Source organism: Boleophthalmus pectinirostris, unplaced genomic scaffold (genome assembly GCF_026225935.1).
Source record: "Boleophthalmus pectinirostris isolate CB_2022bp ecotype Guang Dong unplaced genomic scaffold, ASM2622593v1 HiC_scaffold_6, whole genome shotgun sequence".
Classification (NCBI taxonomy): Eukaryota; Metazoa; Chordata; class Actinopteri; order Gobiiformes; family Gobiidae; genus Boleophthalmus; species Boleophthalmus pectinirostris.
Window position 1 is genome coordinate 3,688,165 of NW_026571447.1, and position 27,976 is coordinate 3,716,140.

Sequence of the window (27,976 nt, forward strand, 5' to 3'; positions counted from 1 at the left end):
CTAAACCAGGACTAAACCAGGACCAAACCAGGACCAAAACCAGGACTAAACCAGGACTAAACCAGGACTAAACCAGGACTAAACCAGGACCAAAACCAGGACTAAACCAGGACTAAACCAGGACCAAACCAGGACTAAACCAGGACTAAACCAGGACTAAACCAGGGCCAAACCAGGACCAAACCAGGACTAAACCAGGGCCAAACCAGGACCAAACCAGGACTAAACCAGCTAAACCAGGACTAAAACCAGGAAACCAGGACCAGGACTAAACCAGGAAACCAGGTAACCAAAACCAGGACCAAACCAGGACTAAACCAGGACTAAACCAGGTATAAACCAAGACCAAACCAGGACTAAACCAGGTATAAACCAAGACCAAACCAGGACTAAACCAGGTCTAAACCATGACCAAAACCAGGACTAAACCAGGACCAAAACCAGGACTAAACCAGGACCAAACCAGGACCAAACCAGGACTAGACCAGGACCAAAACCAGGACCAAACTAGGATTAAACCAGGTCTGAACCAGGACCAAACCATGACTAAACCAGGACCAAAACCAGGACTAAACTAGGATTAAACCAGGTCTAAACCAGGACCAAACCAGAACCAAAACCAGGACCAAACCAAAGATTAGATCAAGTCCACAGTCAGGATATTTTTTATTTATATAAAGCGGGACTAAACCTGCACTAGAAAAGGACCGAACCAAGTCTACGTTTCTTAATAAAAAATTCAGTGACAAATCTTCACGTCCAAAGTCGTCAGTGGCTGGAGGAGGGGGCGGGGCTGTCTGGTACGATTCAGATACTCTTGAGATCACTGTAAGTCTTAATGATTTGCTAAGTGCGACTAACCTTGCTCTTGTTTTCTGATGAGATAGATCGACGATCACAGAGCAGCCCAAACGAACCAAAACCAACTCGGCGCCAATAAGGACGATTTAGATGTAGAAGAGTTTGAAGATGTCTGTACTTTTTTCTCATCTGGATTTAACTAAAGTTTGATTTCTTGTCTTGTTCCACCGTAGTGATGCTTCGTCCAATCAGATTCAGATAGTCGTCATGACACTGTGTTTTCCGATCAGTTTCAGTGAGAGTCGTTTCAGATCGATGATGTGGAGAACTCAATTCAGAGAGCGACACACAGATCAGTGGAGAGTAGGTCAGGGGAAACTGCTACTATTCACATTACAGTTTTGATTAGATTACACTGCGATTTATTTTGCAGCACAGTTTGGCAACGCTCAAACTAGGACCAGAACAGGACTAAACCAGGACTAAACCAGGACTAAACCAGGACTAAACCAGGACTCGACCAGGACTAGACCAGGATAAAACCAGGACTAAACCAAGACGAGATCAGGACTAAACCAGGATTAGACAAGGACCAAACCAGGACTAAACCAAGACGAGATCAGGACTAAACCAGGATTAGACAAGGACCAAACCAGGACCAAACCAGGACTAGACCAGGACTAGACCAGCATAAAACCAGGACTAAACCAGGACTAAACCAGGACCAAACCAGGACTAGACCAGGATAAAACCAGGACTAAACCAGGACGAGATCAGGACTAGACTAGGACTAACTCAGGACAAAACCAGGACTAAACCAGGACTAGACCAAGACGAGATCAGGACTAAACCAGGACTAAACCGGGGCCAAAACCAGGACCAAACCAGGACCAAACCAGGACCAAAACCAGGACCAAACCAGGACTAAACCAGGACCAAACCAGGACCAAAACCAGGACCAAACCAGGACTAAACCAGGACCAAAACTAGGCCCAAACCAAGACTAAACCAGGACCAAAACTAGGACCAAACCAGGACCAAATCAGGACCAAACCAGGACTAAACCAGGACCAAAACTAGGCCCAAACCAGGACTAAACTAGGACCAAAACTACGACCAAAACCAGGACCAAACCAGGACCAAACCAGGATTAAACCAGGACCAAACCAGGATTAAACCAGGACCAAACCAGGACTAAACCAGGACCAAAACCAGGATCAAACCAGGTCAAGTGTGATTAGAAAGACCCCATCTGTGTGCAGAGGGGGGTATTTCTTGGGAGTAATTCCCTCAGAAATGGGCCAAAGTAGCAGAGCGGCTGCCCTGGGGTCCACACACTCTGCTCTGACATTGTTTGTGAGTTTGAAAGTGCTTTGTGAGGAGCAGCAGACCCACTCCCATCCTCATCACTCAGAGTGTGGGGAGAGCCCAGGCTGCTGTGGGTGTCCTGGAGTGACCCACCCCTGTGACCATAGACTGTGGGCTAACAGAGTGTGACGTCGCCTATAGCGTTCAGCTCCAGTCAAACGAAGCTCATGAGGCTAGCACCAGGACCATGTAGAGCGGGTTTATACGAACAATTTAAGACCTAAATAAAGAGGCTCACTGCAGCAGTCACAGAGAGAGGGGTGACATTCTTTTATGTGAAGTCAATACACGCATCAAGAATCGCGAAGGGGAATTGGGAAAAAGAATTGAATATAAAAATTGGAGATAAAAGATTGGTTAAACATGTGGCGATCATCACACCACCACCTGCTCTCGAACATGGAGGGAGTTTGCCTGGAAGAACCTGATTCGATTCTTTATTACACCTAAATTAAAGAGTAAACAAAGGATACATCAAATGTGTTGGCGGAAATGGGAAGATTAATGTAGACCATTCTCATATATTTTGGAATTGTGCAAATATGACTGTATTTTGGGAGATGGTTTGTGATGTACTGGGGCAGGTGCTGGGATATCCTGTCCCTTTGTCGCCTGAACTGTCTATCTATGCAACTTCTCAGGAAACATTATTCACCAAGGCGATATATATCTTTTCAAAGTCATGTCATTAGCTGCAAAAAATCAATAACCAGGAACTGGGGCACAACTTCTGTGCCCTCAAAGGATCAGTGGACATCTACAATAAAGACATATATCTAATGAAAAGATAACTCATAGACTGAGGTTGCAAGAGTCACAAATGAAGAAGAAATGGGAAAAATGGACATCATATATGCAAAAGTAGAATAATCAATGTCATAGGCTTCTGTTTTGTTTTATTTCCTTCCATTGTCATTATTATTTCTCTTTTTATATTTTCTTATGTTTACAACCTGTCAAATATAATAAAAATAAAGTGATAAAAAAAAAAAGAATCGCGAACTTCTGGTCATTGCGCAATTCATGCTGGGAAGGATTTTCCAATAAAGTGAGCATCAAATCGCCAACTGTCAAAACCGTCTATTTACAAAGCCGACCTTTTCAAGTCTTTTGAACCATATCACTTTTGTTTCTGGTTCTGATATTGTCATATTTTAGTTTTGGGATTCGGACATTGTAATTGTGTGGTTGTTGGATCCTAACAGCGGAAAACGGCTTGAGAAATTTGTTTGCGAACTCCATAGATGCAAAAGGGAATCAGATGTGTGGGACTGCAAACCTCTGTTCAAACTGTTTCTCTTCCCAACGGAATTGAAAAATAGTGAAAGGTGAAGGTGATGGGCAGGATTGATCCACAGGAAGGACCAAAAAGGAAACATTTGACTGCCTAAATCATCCCGAGTTTGCAGCAAACTTTTTGCATGTGGAGCATCATCAAAGCAAAACCCTGATCCCTCGCTCCACCTTGGTTATGAATTTAAAAAGTCAACGCCAAATCGAAAGACACCAACTGTTCACCAAGAAACACCTTCTACTGCAAAGAGACCAAGACTTAATGTTGCTGTAAAACTTTGATGACTCCACATACAAAATGTTCACTGCAAACTCAGGATGATTTAGACAGTCAAATGTTTCCTTTTTGGTCCTTTCTGTGGATCAATACTGCCCATCGCCTTCACCTTTCACTATGTTTCAATTCCGTTGGGAAGGGAAACAGTTTGAACAGAGGTTTGCAGTCACACACATCTGATTCACTTTTGCATTTATGGAGTTCGCAAACACATTTCTCAAGCTGTTTTCCACTGTTAGGATCCAACAACCACACAATTACAATGTCCGAATCCCAAAACTAAAATATGACAATATCAGAACCAGAAACAAAAGTGATATGTTTCAAAAGACTAGAAAAAACTGGCTTTGACAATGCATCCCACTGGGAAAACAAACATGGCGGTTTGATGCTCGTTTTTTCAGAAAATCCTTCCCAGTATGCATTGCGCGATGACCGGAAGTCTGAAATTCTTGATGCTTCTATTGGAGCCAGAGTCAGTGGAGCCAGAAGCGCCCCCATGATCACTTCCTATTTAGAATGCGGCGGCTAGCAGGTTAGTTTGTCCATTTATAAATACAGTCTGCGCCCGCTCCTCCGGTGTGACCCGCTCCTCCAGGTTCACCCAGAGGCCATAGGTTCAAGGGGACGGGGCTGTGGCTCTGCTTTTGTTGCCCTGTGAAAGGCCCTGTGCGGCGGCCGGGGCGGCGGGGGGGCCGCAGACTGGAGCTGCTTTGTGTCTCTGCTCCCTCCTTAAAGTCACTCCATCAATCATCTTTACACACTCTGACTCACATGCATACTTTGAAGTTTGAAGAAGAGACGAAAGAGAGGAGAGGAGAGAGAGAGGAAAGAGAGGAGGAGAGAGGAAAGAGAGGAGGAGAGATAGGAGGAGCGCGAGGAGGAGAGAAAGAGGAGAGGAGGAGAGAGAGGAGGAAAGAAAGAGGAGAGAGGAGGTGAGAGAGAGGGTGGCTTCACAGTAAAGCTAACAACAACTAGCATGCTAATGAACATTTCCTTATTGTCAGACAGTACAGCTTTAATAGTAATAATTAGATACAGATTATACACAGCAGATTTATTCTGACCTCAATATATATCAATATAACAATATAATTTTACTGGAGTGAGAGAACTGTTGCTCTGATACTTGGGGGAGTAAAACAAAAAGTGTGTACAGGCCCTTTAACTACAACAACATAAATGACTCTAGAGTCAGCAGCACCCGGCTGACATGTGTGTGTACGCTCATACTGCTGCATACTCAAAATATGAGGGTTTTAAAGTTTTGAGCATATTTTTTAAATATATTTTAAACATAATTCTGAGGTTAAAATATTACTGACTAATAACATGTTTTCAGACCTGTATACTTTTCATACAAGTGACGCTGAAGTGACAGTGATCTTTGTAGTAAACATTGCGTCTTGTATCTCATATTTCCTTTGGGGGGCGCCACAGTGAACCGGTCACACTCACACTTTCGACACTACAGTCTGTGGAAAGTGTCTGGCCCAGGAACACAACAATAGTGTGTGATCAAGGTTAGAGCCACTCAGTCTCTGGTTGGTGAGTGAACACTAAACCCACTGTGCTTCTTTTGTAGTGAGCACAGTACAAGCACTAGCAGGATAATACCATAAATACAGTATAACATCCAGTCGAATACAAACCCCAAACCCTTTCATTTGTAATAATGAAAAATAATTGAATCACTATTGTCTGATCTATGTTATAATGTTATTTGTTCATCCCAAACAGACCTGCAGTTGTGTGTTGTTTCATTCACACATGTTTAACACAAACCCTGCACATTTAGACTGACACTCTGTTTCACCTTGTGACATCATATGCCATACAACTTCATTAGAATCATTTGGATAATTTTAGCCCTGGAATTGCCAGTGTCTACTGAACAACAGGTAAAAGGAGCTGTTCACTTGAGCACTACCACTGTATGACATCACAAGGTGGAACAGAGCATTTTGAGCATTAGCGATGCCGACAACCTAATAACACAGGATTACTGTACGTGAATGAAACCAAACACATCTCCAGGTCTGTTTTTGAGGAGGTAAAAACATTATAACTTGACTTAAATGTTACGACAGTCCATTTTTGTAACATTGGACCTTTTAAAGATGGCTGGAGGATGTGCAAACTCCACTGGGACATTTACTGGACATTTGCCCATCTACGAGCCACAGTCAGTCAGCCATGTCGGACATTTGCATCACAGGAGCTGCAGGGATTTGTGGGAAACCATATCATGTATTTGAAGTGGTCACAGTTTATTGTATTTTACTGAGATAATTTGTATTGAAATGTCAGTGTAATGTAAATGTAGTGTGGTGCAATAGCTAAATATAACACAAATCATCTTTTCTTTTGTAAACTATCGGCTCAGAATCTGAAGTAAAGGCTTTACCATCCAGCAAGTGACTGAATGAGTTATTTACTTCTTAATATTGTCTACATTAGACTATTGTGACTGACTGTACTGTTTATTATGTACCATTACACACACTGTACTGGCTCCATGTCCCATTACACACACTGTGTTGGCTCCATGTCCCATTACACACACCGTACTGGCTCCACGTCCCTTACACACACTGTACTGGCTCTATGTCCCATTACACAGATTGTGCTTTTCTCTCTGTCACATTTAAGACTGATTTGAAGATTCAGAAGATTCTGAGGTTTGTTTTTAAATGTTTAAATGACTTGGCCCCTGAAGACCTGACTTGCCTTTTGTCCCAGACAAATCGGTGAGGTCAGAAAACCAGCGTTTATTAAATGTGCCCAGAATTTGTGGCTGCCAAATTGTGGAACTGTTTACCTCTGCACATCAGAGTCTTTTAAATCTGATCTTAACACACATTTCTTTCCCTTGGCTTTTAATACAATTTAAGCTTTACATGTGTAGTATTTATATATGGACTTATGTTAATGTGTGTTCGTGCACTGTTTTTTTTTTTTTTTTAACCATTTACTGTACCTGTGAAGCACCTGCTGTAGACACTGACATTACAAAACACTGTTAAATGTTCAGTACAATGAGACAGTTGTGTGTTTCACAGACCTGTATCAGACTGCACTACACTGACGTTCCACATGTGACACTAGTTTTATACACACTGTGCTAGCTCAAAGTGAATAAATTGTAGGTTGTGTGTTATGTGGTATAAACAGTGTGGCTGGCCTCGGTCCAGGAGGATGGAAATGTAGCTTTAACTTTAGCTTTACCTACAAAATTGGATATTTACAGGTATTTGCAATATGCCTTAAATAAATAAATAAATAAATACAAATAAAAGTGACTGAACATTATGTACTGTAAGTGGGTGATACAGCATGAGCATCAAATTCTGCGCCTACTAATTCTGTTATGCATTTCCTCATTACATTGTAATCTCAAGAAATATCTAAAAGGTCAGTTCAGTTCACAAATGATGATCATTTTTGTTGAGGACTAGACCTTAGATTCTAATCTTGTGTCATTTAAATTACAGTTAGTGTGTTGAATGTTGGAGTTCCCTTCACACTGGACCATGGTAACACACATGCCCTGTTCTTGTGTCTCCAGCCGTGGAAAGCCAGAGCTCCAGTTGGTGTTCTGAGGACCTGCTGACCAGCCCCCCCTCCCCTCCTCCTCCTTCCTCTCCTCCTCCCCCTCCCCGCACATACAAGCCCTGCTTCGTGTGCCAGGACAAGTCGTCTGGGTACCACTATGGAGTCAGTGCCTGTGAAGGCTGCAAGGTACTGTCCCCTCCCTCCACACTCACACAGCTGCTGTATACACTGACCACGGGTGTCAAAACTACTGAAAATCACATACTAACCGACTAGGGGTGCAACAATATCCAAGTCTCATGATACAATATTTATTTTGATTTTGTAGAGGCTAACATTTAGGGATGTAACAATATTGTTTGGGGCTAACAAAACTAACAAATACTACTTTTTCCTCTTAAAATGCCTTGACAAGACTTAATCCAAAAACTTAAAACTTAAAAGTGCTTAGAACTGTTATTTCTAATATCTATTATAGTCTACACAGAAATGGAGTAAAGGATCATGGTCTATGTAGTTCCCTCTGTCTTTTTTTAGCTATTGCTGCACCATAACTCTTCATTAAAGCAAAGCGACTTGTAATTGGATATATTGTGATGATCCACAATATTATTGTGAGAACGTCAATGATACGATATCAACATACTTTGGTAAATGTTACATCCCTATAACCAACTAATCGATACTAGGGATGGGCACGATTAGTCGATTAATCGATAATTAATCATTAAGAATTTCATCGATTGCGTTCATTTTTAATCAACAAACCAAATGTAGGTTGCTGTGCGTAGCAGCTATTGGGTGACCAAATGTCCGTTTTTCCCCCGGACATATCCATTTTCACGTCCTGTTCTGGCCATTGAGCGTCTCTTGTAGCTCTGTGTGCATCAGAAGGAGCGATCAGACACAAACAGTTGATCAGTCTGCAACATACGCAAATGTGCATTTAAGGGTGACTTGTAGAATAAATTCCCTGCTTTTTGTCTCGGTTGGGACAAGTGGGAGGCCATGTGCACAGTCTACAAAGCAGCACATATGTTTCGGTGTGCAGTGGTGGTGCCAGGGACCTCAAAGCACCAGGACACCGAAAAACATTCAGAAGTTTTGCCAGGTGAGAGTAGATCAATGTCGATGACGAGGCCCCACCTCCCACCCCCCGTACGGTGTCCTGGTTTTGACAAATGCAAATATGGTCACACTAACCTGTATTCCACTGAGTCGTGTCCTTTAGTCCGACAGAAGTTGGCTGCATCAGCGCACAAGAGCTGTTTATTTCTTCTTAATTTCTTTGCTTAGTTTATGCAAATTAGCCATGCTGTTTTAAGTTTGGTTTCTGTGAGACTTGCACAAAGCTGCATTAAACACATGATAATGTCAAACAGGCTGATGTGGCTCTAGAGTGGTTATGGTTTATATTTTGTAAAGCTTGGGTTTATTTATGCAGATTAGTAGTGCAGATAGTAATAATAATGATGATCATTTTAATGTAAAAACCTTAATGATTAGGACAGAGATGAAGTTTTCTTGACTGTCTTTAGAATGATCTTGAGTTGTATCAGAACAAGTCTAAAAGTACAGTATACACACATGGAGCACTATGGAAACTACTGGACCACTGAGGATTACACACTTATAAGACACATGGGAATAGAAAAGAAAGTACTACAACTTAATGTTGAAAATCACATTCTGTTGTCTAAATAAAGAGTATTTATATTATCATTGTGGTATCAGAATCGGTATCAATTCTATTCCTTAGTACTGAAATGAAGTTGAAAATGTTAGTATCATGACAACACTACGGATGACACAAACATCACATGCACAGTTATTTTAAGATCATGGTGCTTTGAGGACTCATTCTGTTCTCAGGGCGTTTTAAAATACTTTTGAGTACCTTAGCATTGATATTTCATGTTTTAGAACTTGAATTATTTATAAAGGTGCACTCGGTAACTTTTCTGAAGGGACCTCCACACGCTTGTCTCCATGGTGATGTTATTGCTTTGCCTGGATGTTCCACAGTATGGCATGGAACTTGATTTAAATACAAGTGATACTCAAGTTTACAGGTCACATCTGTGGAGAGGTGACCCAGTCTGTATTAAGAATACTTGTTTTTTCAAGGATTTTTGTGTTTTTCTAGATGCTCAAGTTTGCCCTTACATTTTGTGTCTTGCTCATTCGCTCCATCCTTCACTTGAAATGTTACAGAGTGAACCTTTAAATTGTTTTGGTCAGGAGAACAACATTATAACATTGATACATTGTACAAGAACATTGTATTTTCAGATTGGCCATTTAAATTTTCTCTTTTGTTGGTTTTCAGATTCTAGAATCCTCAGATTGGGGACAAGAGCCAGATTTCCCTATTGATTACCATATTTTCAGCACTATAGGGTGCACTAAAAGCCTTTAATTTAATCCAAAAACGACTGCGCGCCTTATAATCCAGAGCGTCTTATATATGAATTTACTGGGGTGTCTTAGTACGACTTTAGTAAACTACAAAGCCGCTCCACTTCCAGCATTACGGCTCCCGTAATCAGGAGCATCAGGAGTAATACATACTGTGATTCCTTTTAATATCAAAATGCACCTGTTAAGAGACACACTCACAATGCCCACTTTAAACTCAAGACTGTTATAAAGTGAAAGTGTGAGCTGTCTATTATGACTTATTGTGAATACTCTAACAATTTAGCGTCTCAGACAGTATTTTTTTAAGAGTTACAATTGAACAAAGTTGAGAGTTATTGTGAACGCGTTAAATAAAGTTTGACTGACTTATCTAACTGTTGTGTTACGTTTAATGCGCCTTATAGTCCGGTGCAGTTTATATGTGGAAATAGACCACTCAATGACATTGTGATTTATAATCCAGAGCGCCCTCTAGTGTGCAAAATACGGTACGTTGTAGAGAAGGGACGAGACACAATTTCCAAAAGACGAGACGAGATACGAGATTGGGTCCACGAGAATGAGACAAGACGAGATTTTAACATAATTTCTAATATACATTTCGAGATTCAGTTTCCAGTTTTAGTTTTTTTTGTTTTATTAGTTTGATTTCATATTTTGTTTCTGTTCTAGTTCTGCTTTTTAGAACTGTAAGAGATTTAACTCACCAACATGTAACCCTTTTTTGTCCAATCTAAATGTAAAAACTTAGGGGAAAAATGTCACAAGATAATGTTTCTCTTGTATGCACTATCCAATTTTATCAGTTTTATCTCACGAGATCTTGTGGCACAAGATCTTGTCCCATCCTTATTACATTGTACTTGGTCATGAAATATTCAAAAGCTAAATTCACAAATATTGAGTCACTACTAGACACATTCACTTTTTCATTACAACCAGAATCTCCATTTCAATAATATTTATCTCACCTGCCTTTTGTATTAAATATTATTAGCCCGTAAAATTGTGCCATGTCATTTGAAACCCAGCAATAAGAAATACTGAGCATGTCCCAAAGCACAGCCAATCCCACGCACTGAAATCCTGCTGCTTTTCTTCATTCATAAGCAGCCAGTGACACATGCGTGTAGTGCCCCCTCTAGAGGTGGACACAGAAGTACAAAAACAGACCAAGTGAAGGATGAAGGAGCAGAGATACAAACATGCTGATCTTAGCTAATACTGTATTTTCCGCTCTATAGGGGCTCTGGATTATAAGGCGCACTGTCATAGAATGGTCTGTTTTCAAACTTTTTTCACATATAAACCTCACCGGACTATAAGGCGCATTAAACAAAACACAACAGTTAGATAAGTCAGTTAAACTTTATTTAACGTGTTCATAATAACTCTCATCTTTGTTCAATTGTAACACGTAAAAAAAAGTGTATTCACAATAACTCATAATAGTTGAAACAGTTGGGTGATTCCGGCGTCCATCACGTCCACATCCCTCTTGTCATTATCCGAGTCAGTGTGGTTACTGTTCCCTGACAGTTCAGTGATGATTCTGGTCTTGGTGAAAGCTCGGACCACAGTTGATACTGATCCTTAGCTCGGGCGTCCACGATCCATTGGCAGATCGTGGCATAAGTCGCTCGGCGCTGTCTCCCTGTCTTGGTGAATGTGTGTTCTCCTTCTCTCATCCACTGCTCCCACGCAGCTAAACGCACTTTCACTTTATAACAGCCTTGAGTTTAAAGTGGGCGTTGTAAGTGTGTCTCTTGACAGGTGCATTTTGATATTAAAAGGAATCACAGTATGTATTACTCCTGATGCTCCTGACTACAGGAGCTGTAATGCTGCAAGTGATGCGGCTTTGTAGTTTACTAAAGTTGTACTAAGACACCCTAATAAATTCATATATCAGGCGCTCTGGATTATAAGGCACGCAGTAGTTTTTTGATGAAATGAAAGGCTTTAAAGTGCGCCATATAGTGTGGAAAATACGGTACCTGCCCTCTTTGTAGATGTAATGTTTTATTTATTTATTCATTATTTATTTGTATTGTTTATTTAGAGCTTATTGCACGATGGATAAAAAAGTGAAAGTGAAAAATACCATCTGTTGTACTGGTTAAAGAGCCCATATTACGCAATTTTAAGCTCTATGTTATTATGTTGTTTCCTCGTCGCAAACAGACCTGGAGTTGTGTTTTATTTCATTCACACATGTTTAACACACAAATCCTGCACATGTAGGCTGAGTTCTTCTCTCAAACAGAAAACACCACCTTGTGGTGTCATGTGGTAATACAGAAAGTGCTCCATACACTTTCAGTAGAGTCATTTGAATAGTTTTAGCCCAGGAATTTTCCAGTCTCTTCTAAACAAAAGGTAGCTGTTCACTTGAAAACTACCTAAAGGGTCCCTCAGGCATATGTGAATGAAACAAAACACAACTCCAGGTCAGTTTTTGAGGAGGTAACAACATTATACCATGACTTAAAGCTCACAAGAGTCAATTTGGTGTCAAATGGGACCTCTAACCATATGATTATAACCCCTGTGTGTGTGTTTAGGGTTTCTTTCGGCGCAGCGTGCAGAAGAACATGGTGTACACGTGTCACCGCGACAGAAACTGCATCATCAACAAGATCACACGCAACCGCTGCCAGTACTGCCGACTGCAGAAGTGTTTCGCCGCCGGCATGTCCAAAGAGTGTACGTATGAGAGCTGGGAGTCACAGGGTGTCAAAGGAAGTCACAGGGAGTCACAGGGAATCACAGGGAGTCACAGGGAGTCACAGGGTCCCTCACTATTCAGTACGATACACAATACAGTATTAACATGATATTGCAATATTGTGATAATCTATATATTGCGCAGGATACTGAGATATGTTGCTATTTTTTAAGAACCAAACACATTTTAGCAACAGCATTTCTTAGTTAAACCACTACATTTGCAAAGTTAATATGAAATACAGCCATTTTAAACAGTAAATATGTCAAGTGTATTGCATAAACAAGTTTCCTTCTACTAAATAAGCATCAAAACTGTATTGCAGTCACAAAAAAAAGCCAAAAATGCCAAAAAATACTCGATATAGCCACTCATGATAACAATGCAGTGTCACCAAATTTAGTATATCGATATAGCCATATTTTTGAAAACCCCAAGTGTGTATTACCCATAGACTGTATAAGGAAGTGACTAAGTCAAGACTAGCAGTTACAGGAGTGAATTTGGAGTTCTATATTAGGAATCTTGATTTAGGGACAAAATAGTGAAATAAAAACACCAGGATCATGCAGAGCGGGTTAATGCCAACATTGTAAGGCTGAAATTCCAACGCTCAGAGCAGCAGTTAAAGAGCGAGGGGTGACAGTTTTTCAATACAAAGAGAACTGGAGCCAGAGTCGATGGAGCCAGATATATGAATGAATGTTTGTTGGACAGTAATGTGTAAAATGTGCGTAGAAAACAGAAATGCATAAATTATAATACACAGGGTTCCCACAGTCATGGAAAAGTCACAGAAATTGAAAATGTCATGTTTCTGGCCTGGAAAAGTCATGGAATTTTAGTATCTCTTTAAGTTCTCATGAGGCTATTCTGATTATTTCTGAACGTCTGTGACTTTTGTTTAAAAGAGATGACAATAAATGCACTGACAGGATTTTGAATGTTCAAAAATTTTAATCCCAAACCATAAGGTGAGTGGAAAGAGTTTACATTTCATATTTAGCCCTAGAAGTCTGATCAATTCTACACATGGAAAATTCACTTTAGGTCATGAAAAGTTTTGAAATTTTGTCAGTGAAAAAGAGTGGGAATCATGAATACAAAAAAATAAATACTTCTTTCTTTTATGTAGCTGTCGTTTTATAGTCTTTGTAGGCTTTGAATCTGTATCATATATAATGTTCAGACAGCATTTCTCAAAATGTGGTATGTTAATTAATTCCTCTTCCTAATATGGAAATCTGCTCCAAATTCACCCATATAACTGCCACCCTCTGTGAGCTTCATTTGACTGGACCACACTCCCTCAGTCCACTTCTTTCTCCAGTCTATGCATGTCCCATACAGCGTTCGTTTCCAGTCAAATGAAGTTCACCGAGACCTGCAGTTATAGGGGCATTTCTTTTATACTCTCTATGATTCAAACTGACAGAATTCTGAATAAATCCATCGACTCAAATGTTTTTTTTTTTCTTTATTTTATATTGTAACTATACTGAAAATCCTAGCTGTTCTTTTCATATGAACTAGACTCCCCCTAAAACATGTGAGGTTGTAAAGGTTGTGGTTACGGGAGATACAGCTGTCAGTGTGGCGTGCTAAAGGCCAGTGACCAAGTCCGGAGAGTTACATAACTGAGACAATAACAATAATATTATCTTATCTCCCTCATGATACAACCTAACTAGATATAGACAGATTTTGAGGCAGCACAAACTCATTATTATAAGAGTAAACAAACTATTCATATTAATGCCAAAGAACAGTTCTGTAGTTAAACAACTGCAAGATTGTACACAGACTTTAGGGGTTCTGAAAGGTTCACAAATTTGCATAAATGTCCAAGAATGCAGTGCTGTATTTTAACATCATGAGAACAGTGTACTTTAGTCAGTGCTTTTAAGACTCAATAATGACACAGTGTGAATGAGTTGTGCTTAAGATACACATAAACAGAATTTACCAGGAAATGTTTTAATGTAGGGAAGCAGTCGTCTTTCCAGTTTTCCAGAATTCAAGGAACTGAGGTTTTAAATGCCATAAACATTACCTGTGTCCTTAGATATGGGGTGAGCATGTTCAAATCAAATACAGTTTTTATTTTCTTGTTTACAAAAACAATGGACAAGTTCTTTTTCTCTCCGTAGCTGCATTTGATCCAATCAGAAAGCTCATTTGGGTTGCCAGTTTCAATGCTTAAAATCCAGTTGTTTTAAACCTAAAATGTCTCTCTCTGATCTGAAAGGTCACTACCTAAACCCCGAATCCAGCATCTGCAGCTAATCGTAAGTCAGTGCTAGTGCAGCCTCTGCAGCTCAGGGAGGGAATTCTGGAGGTTCTGAGCTTCACATGAGGCCTGTTCATAAACTGAGAATGTGACAAACTGTATGTGTCCTCTATCTGCAGGTTAAAGCTCTGGCAAGTTCATTTGTGACTGTAGTACTTTTTGTGAAACAGCCTCCCACACCATCCCACTATTACATGTGACAGACTGCAGCTATAACAGTGTAACACAAACACTTTTGTGGACAGTCACAAATCTGAAATAAACTGCATTTATTTAGTTAGGTGACCCAAATTGTGAAGCATATTCTGCTTTCTAATTGGATAAACTGCTTGAACCAGCTTTGACATGTAAAAGTATTTGTGTATTTGTGTATTTGTGTGTCTATCACCAGAGCAAAAGTCAGTATTTGAAGTGAGCGTGCCCTTATGCTCTGTTATGACACAGATGGGTCATGTCTCAGACCCATTAGCTCCTTTCTTCAGTTGTAATGGCTCTGAGCAGTTGGACTCCTCCTCTCCACATGATGTGACATAACCACAGACATGATATCAAACATAAAAACACTGCAGCAGCGTTAATGTTCTTGGCATTCGACTGGGGCATCTGCTGGGAACTCTACCTCAAGAACACCACCACTTTATTCACACTTCAGCATTTGTGAGAAATAAGCAGGATCGGGTAACTAGATTCAACATTTGGATCATTTAAAGCATAGAAACTTAAATTAACTGTATGTAGATTGTACTTATACAGTTTTATAAAGGTACAATTACAACTGAACCTGTGTCTCCAGTAACTTAAAATATAAGCAGAAATCAACACTTATGTTTAAAATGAATACAAGACCCACTAGAACAGTGACATGTTTAGAAGTACAAACTCCAGCCTTAAGCTCTTGAGGACTGTCCAGAGACAGGTCAGTCATCCACGGCAAAACTGCTGGACCTGGTCTTCAGCTGGAGCCATCCTTTACAGATTTTTTGCCCATTTAGGGAGAGATAATAGTAATTTTCTTTTTTCTTTTTTTTTTTCCTTTTAACCTTTAACATGTTCTCCCCGGGGTCACGTAGACCCGAAGAAACTTTTTTTTTCCCTTCCCACTCTCTTGGGGCGGGTCATTCAGGCCCAAAAATTTACGCCTGGCGATAAAATAAATGAAAATACATTTCTGGGTCTGATTGACCCACCCCAAGAGAGTGGAAAGGAAAAAAAAAATTGGCATACTTCAAAAATACGTTAAAAACATTTGCCCCCTCAACTCCTAAAATCCAAACTTTAGTTCTCCTCTCTGGTGTACATCTAGGGCTGCAAGATGAATCACAATAGAACTGAACTGGCCATTTGAGTGAATGTGACAGATCACAAAGGCTGCAATCTTGGTTTCCTCCACAAACAACATAATCTCCTGTTTTATTCTCCATAGAAAAAAACTGAAACTCTTGTATTAGTTTGTCATATTTCATTCTTCTTGTCAGTTCTTCAGAATTCTTCAGATCTATGTCAAATCTAACCCAGACAGAAGCAGCGTGTGTTATGGTGAGAGCGAGGAGGAGCGCGCCCCCTCCTCCTCCGCCCAACGCGAAGCCCCACGTCGCGTTACATAAACCTGCCTCACATTGTGCCCAGTTCCATGTAAGCGCAGACGGATGCACTCCTCCACCCTCCCCTCTAACTGGATACTGACTCCCAGTGTTTAGACAAGTGAGAGGATTGAGGGAGGGGGAGGAGCCAGGGCTGTTGCATAATACCTCTACGGTTCAGACATGTGAGAGGAGAAGGAGGCCTCAATCAGAGTCAGTGGGGCGACGGAGAAATGCTCTGTTGACCCAAAGGCTACCAAAGTCATTATGAAAGGGTAACCTGGTTAGAGGAGGCTGCACTTGGATGAGGGGGAGTACATAACGCTGTGGGATCAACCAGCTACCGAGGCTACAATATAAATCACAATCGAAATCGTAATTTGAATGGACGAAATTTTTAAATCGCAAAAATTCTAATTAAGGTCTACGTATATGTGATTGTATAATAGATGTTATAATGAAATGAAATGAAATGATCCAAATTATTTTAGTGAAGGTGTAAGGAATTGAAGAACACAGTGGAGCCCTTCCTGTATTAGCACATAAAATTACAAGGTGGATCAGAGTGGAACTGTCTAAATCTGCAGGGTTTGTGTGTTAAACACGTTTGAATGAAACAAAACACAACTCCGGGTCTGTTTGTGATGAGGAAACCAGATTATAACATAGATCAGATATGGGTTCTTTAGAATTCCCTCCATAAATAACAAAATCTTCTATTCTGCATAAAAACTGCTAACCCTGTATTTTAGATCTGCACAAACAGTTTTGTATTAGTTTGCCAGTTCATATTTCACTTTTTTTTGTCAATTCTTCTGGCAAATTTAACCATAATCTCACTGCTTGTCAGAAAAATTACAGTTAGTTGTTACACCCATCTGAGTTTTTTTTCTGTGTATTTAATTTTAAGCCATGTTATAATAATAATAATAATAATAATAATAATAATAATAATAATAAGGATGGATGGATGTTTATTATAATGTTACCTCCTCAAAAACTCAGAGTTGTGTTTTGTTTCGTTCACACCTGCATTATTATTAGCTGGTCTACAACTCAAAAGACAAAGATGGTTACAGTGACCGTCCCTCCCACCCGTACGCTACAGCTCTCACTGTGGCAGCTCGAGTCAGAGTGCTGCACCAGGTCGGGAACCCGCAGACTTAAGAGAGAGAGCACTGAGCACATGGAGCAGGTGTCCGCAAAGCGCGATTGATGAGGTGCGGAGCTCTGCGGCCGTCCTTTCGCCTGCGGTCACCCGACAGTCTAAATGGGCGCACCTTAGTCCTGGGTTAGTCCTGGGTTAGTCCTGGGTTATCACGGGCACAGGCGGTAACGGGTGGGATGTTAACGGGTCTGGGTGGGTACCACAGTGATTCATTTTTGCAGTTATCGCAACAGCCCTAATACTGATTCCAAGTGGCCAAAAGATTGTTTAAAGGGGAGCTGAAGCCACAAGAATACATCATGTGTTCTTTATCTAAGCCTTGTGTTGTGTTGCAGCGGTGAGAAATGACCGTAACAAGCGTAAGGGTCAGAAGGAGGCAGTGAAGATGACCATCATGGAGACGTACGAGCTGAGCGCAGAGCTGGGCCTGATCGTGGAGAAGATCTGCAGAGCTCACAGAGAGACCTTCCCTTCGCTGTGTCAGCTGGGCAAATACACCACGGTCAGTACAACACCTCAACCTTTTATTCTATGTGACTTGTGTTTGGTGGGATTGTACCTATGGTCAGTATTCATCATAGTTTTACATGAGTTATGTGGCAGACTGTGAAGAATCTCTCTACTTATGTCCTCAACAGGGAAAATTATCTCAAAAATGCAGAGACAATTTACACATAAGGAAGACATATTCCTGACCTTCACTTAACAAAATAAAAGTGTTGTCATTTATTTTCCATCCATTTTCTTCCGTTTATCCGGGGCCAGGTTGCGAGGGCATCAGTCTAAGCAGGGACTCCCAGACTTCCCTCACCCCAGACACTTCCTCTAGCTCCAGGCCAGCTGAGAGACATAGTCCCTCCAGTGTGTCCTGGAGGCATCAGAACAGATGTAAGAGCCACCTCAACTGACTCCTCTCAACATGAGGAGCAGCAGCTCTACTCCGAGCTCCTCCTGTGTGACTGAGCTCCTCACCCTATCTCTAAGGGATCACTCAGCCACCCTGCGAAGGAAACTCATTTTGACCGCTTGTATCGGCGATCTTGTTCTTTTGGTCATTACCCAAAGCTCATGACCATAGGTGAGGGGAGGAACGGAGATTGAGCCAGTTATTTATTTTTATTTGTCTAATCATAACTATTGTGTCATTTTTCCATTTTAAATGTCCTATATTACCTATATACACAAAGTTGACTCTCAACCATGCCATAGAGTTTTACTATTTTACAATAAAAATAGAGAATTACTGTTTTACAAAAAATAATAAAAATAGTTTTATGTGTAAACTGTGGCAAACGTTTGGATAGACCTTCGGATCCTTGGTGTGATGTCATTACTTCCTGTAATTTTCAACATATTTTTCAACTTGTCTTCACAAACTGCTTCTTGATTGGTGTAAAACTACAGTATATATTTACAGCAGGTATTATCCCACCAAAATAAGTCAAACTTTGAGAAACAGCAGGACCTCATATGTGTGTATCTGTGTGTGTATGTGTGTGTTGCAGAACTCCAGTGCAGAGCAGAGGATCCAGCTGGACCTCGGCCTGTGGGACAAGTTCAGCGAACTGGCCACAAAGTGCATCATCAAAGTGGTGGAGTTTGCCAAACGAGTGCCAGGCTTCACCGGGCTCACCATCGCAGACCAGATCACCCTGCTCAAGGCCGCCTGCCTCGACATACTGGTACAGACTATGTGCTTTAAAATCACCACGTTATGTCAGTATATGGACAGGGAGATACAAAGAAAACATGTAGGTGTCCTCTATCTACAGGTTTATGGTCTTATAATACACAAAATTGATTCTTGTGAGTTTTAAACCATGTTAGAATGTTGTTACTTCATCAACAACAAACCTGGAGTTGTGTTTTGTTTCATTCACACGTTTGATTAACCCTTTATCATTAGTCTGTCTGCATCTTCAAAGCTCAGAATGCTCTGTTCCACCTTGTGATGTCATGAAGTGATAGTTTTCAAGTGAACAACTCCTTTTACCTTTTGTTTATTAGAGATTTGCAATTCCAGGGCTGAAATTGCCCAAATGATTCTAATGAAGGTGTGTGGGGTTTTTAAAAACACAATGGAGTACTTCCTGTATTATCACAGGACATGACAAGGTAAGTGTTTTCAGTCAGAGAGAAGAACTCAACCTAAATATGTAGGGTTTGTGTGAATGAAACAGCATGCTACAGTCATATTTCGACCTCAAGAGCTGCTTATGGGCCCGGTCAAACAGAAGTAAACAACAAGGCCAAAAATTCAAGTTAAAGCATCTGATATAAAAATGTATTGAACAGATACATATGTACTCTAGTTTATGAAACTGTTGACCTTTTTTCTGTACCATTTTTGGTTCTAAAGTTCCATATGTTTTAAACAGACCATGTATGAAACATGGAACAAAAATTATTTCCCAAATTTCAAAGACCTGCAAATCATGTCAATAAATGGATGTATTTCATCATATCTTGTGTTATTCCATCTTTGAACTGTTGATGAAGGTACATGATTTTTCAAAAAAAAAAAAGTATTTAAAATGATAAAAATTTGCTTGGAAGGACTGACATATTTTATAGAAATAGTTTCCTTTCATTTTGAAGTAATATTAAAGTATTCAGGGGAAAAAAGATGATAAATGATGTAAAATCCTGCACCTTCTACTTGTTTGTACAATTTTCCCTCTGTTACTTTTCCCTCCGTTACCATGACCTTTCTTAATAAAAAATCTCATGAGTCAAAAAGTAAGAGGTTTTTCAACCTAATCTTGTACCATATGGTAGAAAACTATATGAAGCAAATATTCAAACCAGTTTGTTAAGGATATGGAAGTGAGAACCAAGAGTTATCACTGTTTGGATTTATTGCCCAAAAGTGCTGCATATTTCATTCCCTCTGTTACCAACATGAGTTTTTTAAATTTTTTGTCAACAACTTGAAAGAATATCACAGGTTTAACTTGACCCTGTTGGAGTGTAACTCTTTCCTACATTCTGATACTTTACTTATTTCAATAGTCCCTCTAGTTTCTGAATAAGAGACATTTGAATGTCAAAAATCTGCCCCTGTTTCCCTCCGTTACCACTTGACCGGACCCTTATACAATACATCTGTACTGGGGCAAGACACATTTTGCTCAAATAGATGGGTAAAAATCTTAGAAAAGGGCCTTTAAGGTTAGGGACTATGGCAGGGTTGGGCAAATGTTTTGACTCGTGGGCCACAAAGGGTTCTTAAATTTGATGGAAGGGCCGGACCAGGAGCAGATGGATGGAGTGGAGAGAAAAAATAACATGGGATATGTAGGAAACCTGTGCTTGAATTTCAATAGAAAATCATTACAAAGCATTACAACAAAATATCTGTCTTTCAAGTCCCACGGTGTTTACTGAAATTACTTTTAAAACACTGAAAATTTAATTAATAAAATACAGCTTTTTTTTAAAAAATTCTTACTAACATTTACCATTTTAAAGCACTGAAAGTTGTGTTCTCCTTCAGGATCTTATCATCATCACTCTCCTCCTGACTCTTTATTTCAAAAACAGTAGAAGATGTAGATCTACTTCTGTTCAGTGTGCGTCCCCAGAGCCAAAACTCAACAACGACCAGCGCCAGGACGGAACAGTGACAGTGTGCCAGTCTGCCAGCGTGTTATATTTGATCTGGTGCATATTGTTTATAATGTGCACATCTGAACAGTGCACACCTGAACAGAAATGACATGTAACATGTAAATGCATTTTTACATAACAGCAGTGAAACTCACTTTTGATCTCAGTGGGAACAGTGTTGTTGGTGTCCCTTTTTACCCAGAGCATCAAAGTCTGGAGTTAGTTTGTTTTGTAGCTATTTTCAGGATGATCATATGAACGCAGCCTCATGTCAGAAAAACAACTCGGCAAGTCTTCAATACCACATGAATCCATCTTAAAACGCCGCACCTCAACAAAGGTGGATGTATTTCCATCTATTGGGAAACGCCGGAATTGCAGGGAAAATAAAACATTAACAAGGTTTATTATTATAATTTATTCAAGTTCGGCGGGCCGGATTAAAAGGTTTAAAGGGCCGCATACTGCCCCTGGGCCGTAGTTTGCCCACCCCTGGACTATGGTTATGATAAGGATCAGTCTCCAGGAAATAATTATAAGACAGGATAATGTCCCTAAAAAACCTGGAAACGCAACTGTTTGTGTGTGAATGTGGATTTGTGTGTGTGTGTGTGTGTGTGTGTGTGTGGTTGTGTCACTCTAGGGTTTGACGACACCTCCACTCTCACTCCTCTTGTGTCTGTTCCTGCCAAATGTGTGTGAGAGTTACAGACGGGTGCTCAGAGGTGTCACCCCGACGCGTTGGACTGTTTCTCACCAGAGGGTTTTTGCACTGCACATGAAGGGTTTTACAGTGACGGTTCAGTCTTTGAATAAACTGGACTTTTGCCATTTACCTCTCACACTAACACTTTTTGAAGCATGATACATCGCTAGAGAGAAATATTGCGATAAACATTAATATCAATACTACCGTAATTTCCGGACTAGTGAGGGCACCTGAATATTAATCTACATCAGCTAAATTTTAAAAGTAAAAATACACATATAGGTTCCTCCTGAGTATAAGCTGCAGGTGTTCACGCCTTCAAGAACGTTTTCAAGTTCAGCCATCTGCTTTTATCGCCTCTGAAAGCTTTTGTCGTCTTTTTGAAGGATTATCAGACTATGTCACTTGGCACTACTACTACTACACATCTCCTGCAGAAAGAGTCTCTGTTCTGTCTGTATCATGTCAGTGTTTCATAGGATTTCAGCAGATTTCAGGCTCTCTCAGGGGCGGGGATAGGTGTATGGATCAGGTATGAGTGGATGTCCGGCTACTGAAGTTTGAGACATTTCTTCTTGTCATTTCCGTACTCCTGCATTTAACACATACCGGTTATTAAGACGGTACGGGGGGTAGGAGGTGGGGCCTCGTCATCGACATTGATCTACTCTCACCTGGCAAAGATTTTTAATGTTTTTTGGTGTCCTGGTGCTTTGAGGTCCCTGACACCCCCACTGGACGCTGAAACATATGTGCCTGCTTTGTACACTGTGCACATGGCCTCCCACTTGTCTCGACCGGGATGGAAAGCAAGGAATTTCTTGGACAAGTCATCGTTAAATGTGCATTTGTGCTTCGGTACGTTGCAGACCGACTGTTTGTGTTTGCTCGCTCCTTCTGATGCACAGAGCTACAGTACAAGAGCCGCTCAATTTAATGGCCCAGTGAAAAATAATGAAAACCCGGACATTTGCGCTTTATATTTACTTATTTACTAAGGCTACGTTCAGACTGCAGCCTGAAGTGACCCAAATCAGATTTTTTGGCCCTATGTGACCTGTATCTGATCTTTTAATGACAGTCTGAACCACACAGATCCAATTTTTTGCAAATGTGACCCAGGACACTTGGATATGTGCTCCTGAAACCGATACATATCTGATCTTTTGACATGTGACTTCAGTGTGAACGGCCAAAGTGCATCCATCCAACCTACACGTTATCAACAAGACACAAACATCACTATTCTGCTCTGAAGTAGGTGAAAATTGTTAATGAACTCCGTGTCACTGAAGTGAAGCACATCACCACTCACCACTCTTGGCTCTGTCTCCACATCCACACGTTCCTTTCAACGGACGTTCCTGCCGCTGTCTCACAAAACACCACAGCCAAAAACCTCATCCTTCTCCTTCTCAGTTTCCTCCTTAAAACAAGTAAGTTGTTCATGTTCACGAACTAACGACTAAAATTTCCAGGTGCTCAAATGCTCGCGTCCATGTTTGGACAACTTCTGTAAACACAGAGCACGCTCGCTACGGTTGACGTCGTCGTGTCTCCAGTGCACATGCGGGACACTTTTGGGCCGTTTACCGTTCACACTGGAGTCACATACAAGTCACATTTAATTGGAAATGTGAACGACCTCGCAAAAACATTGGATTTCACAAAAAAATCCAAATTGAGCATTAAGCCCTGCAGTCTGAACATAGCCTTAGATTCACTTTATATTCACTTTATTTAAAAAAACCCTGGATGGCCAGGACAGGACGCAAAAAACTGACATGTCTGGGTAAAAACAGACGTTTGCAATTTCCTATGCAACTTCATGTTAAGCGCACAGACAGCGGCACTTTCTGTGCACACATCCACTGTGGTGATAAATAAATAATCCATCCATATATTTGCTGCATTCTTGTTTCACACTTTGGGGTTCAAAGTGTGAGAAAAAAGTAGCGGCTTATAGTCTGGAAATTACAGTACTTTATACCACTGACTCAAAGTAAATTAGTAGTGTTAGCAAACCTTTCTTAAATACAATATCTACATTGAGCTGCAAACGTACTATGAAGAAAAAAGATCCTCATTGCAGTTCTTTGAAACTCCCAAATGTTTATTTTAATGACACCACAATGTGACGTTTCGGGTCAAGCAAGGTTCAGTTTTACACATGTTAGAAAAAAATCTGTAGCATGAAACAGGTGTTCACTCTGTTTTAAAGTGTTCTTGTTAACGCAGTTTGCCACAACCAAAAGTATTTACACTAATTACATTTTATAGACAAATAAAAAACACAGAAGGCCAAACAGTTTTTTTGTTTTTTTTTGTCTTTGGCCCCAGCACCCAGTCCCAACTTTTACTGGAAGTGCATGTCTCTGTCTACCAGTACTGCAAACATATGAACCCTTATTCAACCCTCTCCAGCTCAAATCTTATCGCATTACAACTAAAATGACAAAAATCTCCCCACTTTTGGGGAGACAAAATGGATGTGAACAGCTCCTTTTACCTTTAATTCAGCAGAGATTAGAAATTCCTTGGCTGAAATCATCCAAAGTGATTGAAGTGAAGGTGTGTGGAGTTTAAAACACAGTGGAGCAATTCCTGTATTACCACATGACCTCACAAGGTTGAACAGAGTGTTTTCTGTTTAAGAGAAGCCTAAATATGCCAGATTTGTGTGTTAAAAATGTGTGAATGAAACAAAACACAACTCCCAGTCTGTTTGTGATGAGGAAGCAACATTATAGAACGTAGATCAGAAAATGTCGTACTTTAAATCAAACTCGACTATGACTGAACATGATTCTCCTTCAGATTTTGAGGATCTGCACGCGCTACACTCCGGACCAGGACACCATGACGTTCTCTGATGGCCTCACACTGACCCGCACACAGATCCACAACGCCGGCTTCGGACCGCTCACCGACCACGTCTTCTCGTTCGCCGGACAGCTGCTGCCTCTGGGGATGGACGACACAGAGAGCGGCCTGCTCAGCGCCATCTGCCTGGTCTCTGGAGGTATTTTTATGATTGTATTATTTATTTCATTCTTAAAGTATAAAAAGACTTTAACAGTGTCACAACATCAACATACAAGAAATGAATGAAAATGAGCAGAAAGAAGAGAAATCTTATGTTATCTGCCCCCTCAGCCCTTTTCCACACATTACATTAACACTGAGAGTTACTTTAAAACATTTCATCAATTTCAATCACAATTATTAATTAATTGCAAACAGAGATCATCACTTTTATTTGCAACAACTCAGTTTTCTTTTTCATACATACACATACAGCCTGGACTCTCTGTACTCAAGACACTTACAGAGGACGTCCCAGAGGATTTTAAAAGACGTGCAACATCCACTAAAAGAGTTTCAGCTGCTTCCCTCTGGTCTGAGGCTTTTAGTCCCAAGATCTAGAAAGAATTCTTTTAAAGGAGCTTCTTTCCAGCCGCTATCATACTTATGAATAGAATGTAATCTATTTATTTATCGATGTGTTTTTATATATATTTTATATTTATTGTGTTTTTAGTCAAGCGTGATGGATGAATTTAACTGTTTATGGAACAAACCATTCTGCACTGGAGCTCTGTAACACTTTATTTTGTAATTGTGTTTTTATACAAATAGAAATAGAAATAAATAGAAATATCCACAAATAGAAATAAGGTTATACGAAATGCGTGTTTATTGTGCTTAATGTGGATGAATGAAATGTGAAATGTGGGACCAGCCTCTCAACTCTGCAAAACTTTACCTAGCAACGTAACCTACACCTAACATTGCACACTCCACGCCGACGAGGAACGGAACGGAGGAACAAACTGAAAAAGTGAGTCCAATGTGCCGCTTCTCGACACAACTGAACAACTGAGTCACTGTGAACACGACGACAATCCGTTGGTCCCAGACAGCACCCTCCCTACACGCCACAACTGAACAAAGCCCAGAGTCACTGTGAACTAACAAACAAAACCACTCACCCATCACACTGTTGTGTTTCTTTTAAAGTCCGGTGCAGTTTATTTGTGAAAAAAGTTCGAAAATAGACCATTTAATCACAGTGCGTCTTAAAATCCAGAGCGCCTAATAGTGCAGAAAATACAGTACATAGATGGCAGTATAAGACACACGATGCTTTCTTACTGTGTGTTATGAACTATGGAGTCACCTGCTTGTCTCCATGACGAGAGAGAAGTTTAGTACCACTCTGTAGAACAAGCTGAGCTCTGATGTTTCCCATTTGCTTCCTTTTGTTTTGCAGATCGTCAGGACCTGGAGGAGCCCTCAAAGGTGGAGGTTCTGCAGGAGCCTCTCCTGGAGGCTCTGAAGGTTTACTCGCGCAGACGCAGACCCAGCATGCCCCTCATGTTCCCCAAAGCTCTCATGAAGATCACCGACCTGCGCACCATCAGCGCCAAAGGTCCGAGTGTAGACTTCTTACTCCGCCTGTAACGTACACAATAAAACTCTAATCCTAACTGTGTTCTGTCATCAGGAGCCGAGCGCGTGGTCACCCTGAAGATGGAGATCCCGGGCTCCTTACCTCCGCTGATCGCCGAGATGCTGGAGGACCTTCAGAACCTGCAGATGAGCCACAGGAGACAGTGTTCTACAACCAGCCCCACACCCACAAACACAACCAGCCCCACATCCACCTGCACAACCAGCCCCACATCCACCTGCACAACCACGCCCACCCCACACACGTCCACCGGGGGCAGGCTCTGAGACGGCCAGGGCACTAGGACACTAGGACTACGGAAAACCCAGGAACTCGCGATGTCAAGATTTTTATATAGTTTTCTAGAGTCTGACACTTTCACTTTTATGACGGCCCAGTGTGCGATTGTAATAATGACGTGACACTAGAGAAAAGACTTTGCGGGTGCAGCGGACGAAATGATCACCAACAGTCGGAGCGCCGGTGTGGGTGGATCCGCCGTTTGTCCGCATTGTTAAAAAACTTATTTCCGGCAGCGCCATAACTCCTCCCAGAGACTAAACGCAGACTTTGCTTCTGTTGTAGGAACTTGGGACCAAAAGGACACACCGTTAAAGATGTACTATGTAGCTTTTCTAAGTGGAGGGTCTGCCGTCTCGCTAGAATCCATCTTGGTGCCCGGGGCCTAAACTGGACCAGTCACAGAACAGCGACGGTTCGGGCGTGCAGACGTGCAGAGGTTTGTGCATTTTTGGACAACTGGATGTAACTACAGATTGATTTTCCGGTTCGTTCTGCTGTTGTGAAGCATTCGTGCCGATGATTTAAGAATGATAATGTGTATAAGTTAATTGACAGTGATACACCAGCTTGGGGGGCTAACTCTTGACAGAAAAGTTACATGGTGAACCTTTTAAAGCTTATAATGGTATAACATTTTATTATATTCTTTGTTTTGTTTTGTAAAAATGTATAAAAACTGGATATTTGACTGGATATATCAAACCATTGACCTTTTACACCGGGCTCTGTTCGCTCTTACCTCAAAATACAATGCATTTTTACGATGACACTAATATTATCATGTCTCAGAGCCGCTGTACAGACACATGCAGTTACATAACCGTGCATGAAACATCACTAAACTAACCTTATACCTCATGACTGAAGAGTAGAGTAGAGTAGCAGAGTCTGTATACAGTATTTGATTTTGACTCAAGGCAGTTTGAATTGTACAAAAGGGAAATGTGAATACAGATGTTATAACTACATGTTTTTTATTCCGTGGAATGTTTGCAATAACTGGAATAACCATGAAGCGTCTTTATGTACTTCTACTTCATGTACTGAGAGAGTACACAGAGAGGGCGAGGGGTGGAACGGTGGGTTTGGTTCATGTCACACCAGCTCATTGTAAAGTCTCTGTAGTTTCACCTGAGCTGGAGACAGGTCAGGGTTCGATGGTGGAATTTGCTGTTTAAGTGTCATGTTGCAGATGTTTGGAGCGAGCAGTGAAAGGCTCTGTGCATGGCAGCACGCAAACTAGCTCAACATGTCTCCACACTAATCTTTACTTTATTAAAACATCAAACAGAAGTATCTGGCATTATTTTCACTTTCATCGTGGTTAATTTCTCAGAATTTCCCAGAAATTTCTCCTCCCTCATCCTCAAGTTACAATATTTCCAGAGGTACTGAAAACTCTCTCTGATGATGCGCTTGCT

The 27,976-nt window shown here is 40.8% G+C and overlaps 1 protein-coding gene across 1 annotated transcript in view; it reads left to right on the top strand.

Moving 5' to 3' along the window:
• Positions 1-27,123, top strand: part of LOC110163988 (retinoic acid receptor alpha-A-like) — a 39,327-nt gene extending 12,204 nt beyond the window's left edge. Inside the window, exons 2-8 of the mRNA XM_020929006.2 lie at positions 7,308-7,480; positions 12,280-12,421; positions 17,817-17,983; positions 18,987-19,163; positions 24,617-24,821; positions 26,073-26,231; positions 26,307-27,123. Of these exons, the coding sequence (XP_020784665.2) occupies positions 7,308-7,480; positions 12,280-12,421; positions 17,817-17,983; positions 18,987-19,163; positions 24,617-24,821; positions 26,073-26,231; positions 26,307-26,539 (1,256 nt within the window). The 3' untranslated portion in view covers positions 26,540-27,123. The remainder of the gene's footprint in view (positions 1-7,307; positions 7,481-12,279; positions 12,422-17,816; positions 17,984-18,986; positions 19,164-24,616; positions 24,822-26,072; positions 26,232-26,306) is intronic.
• The last annotated feature ends 853 nt before the right edge of the window (positions 27,124-27,976 follow it).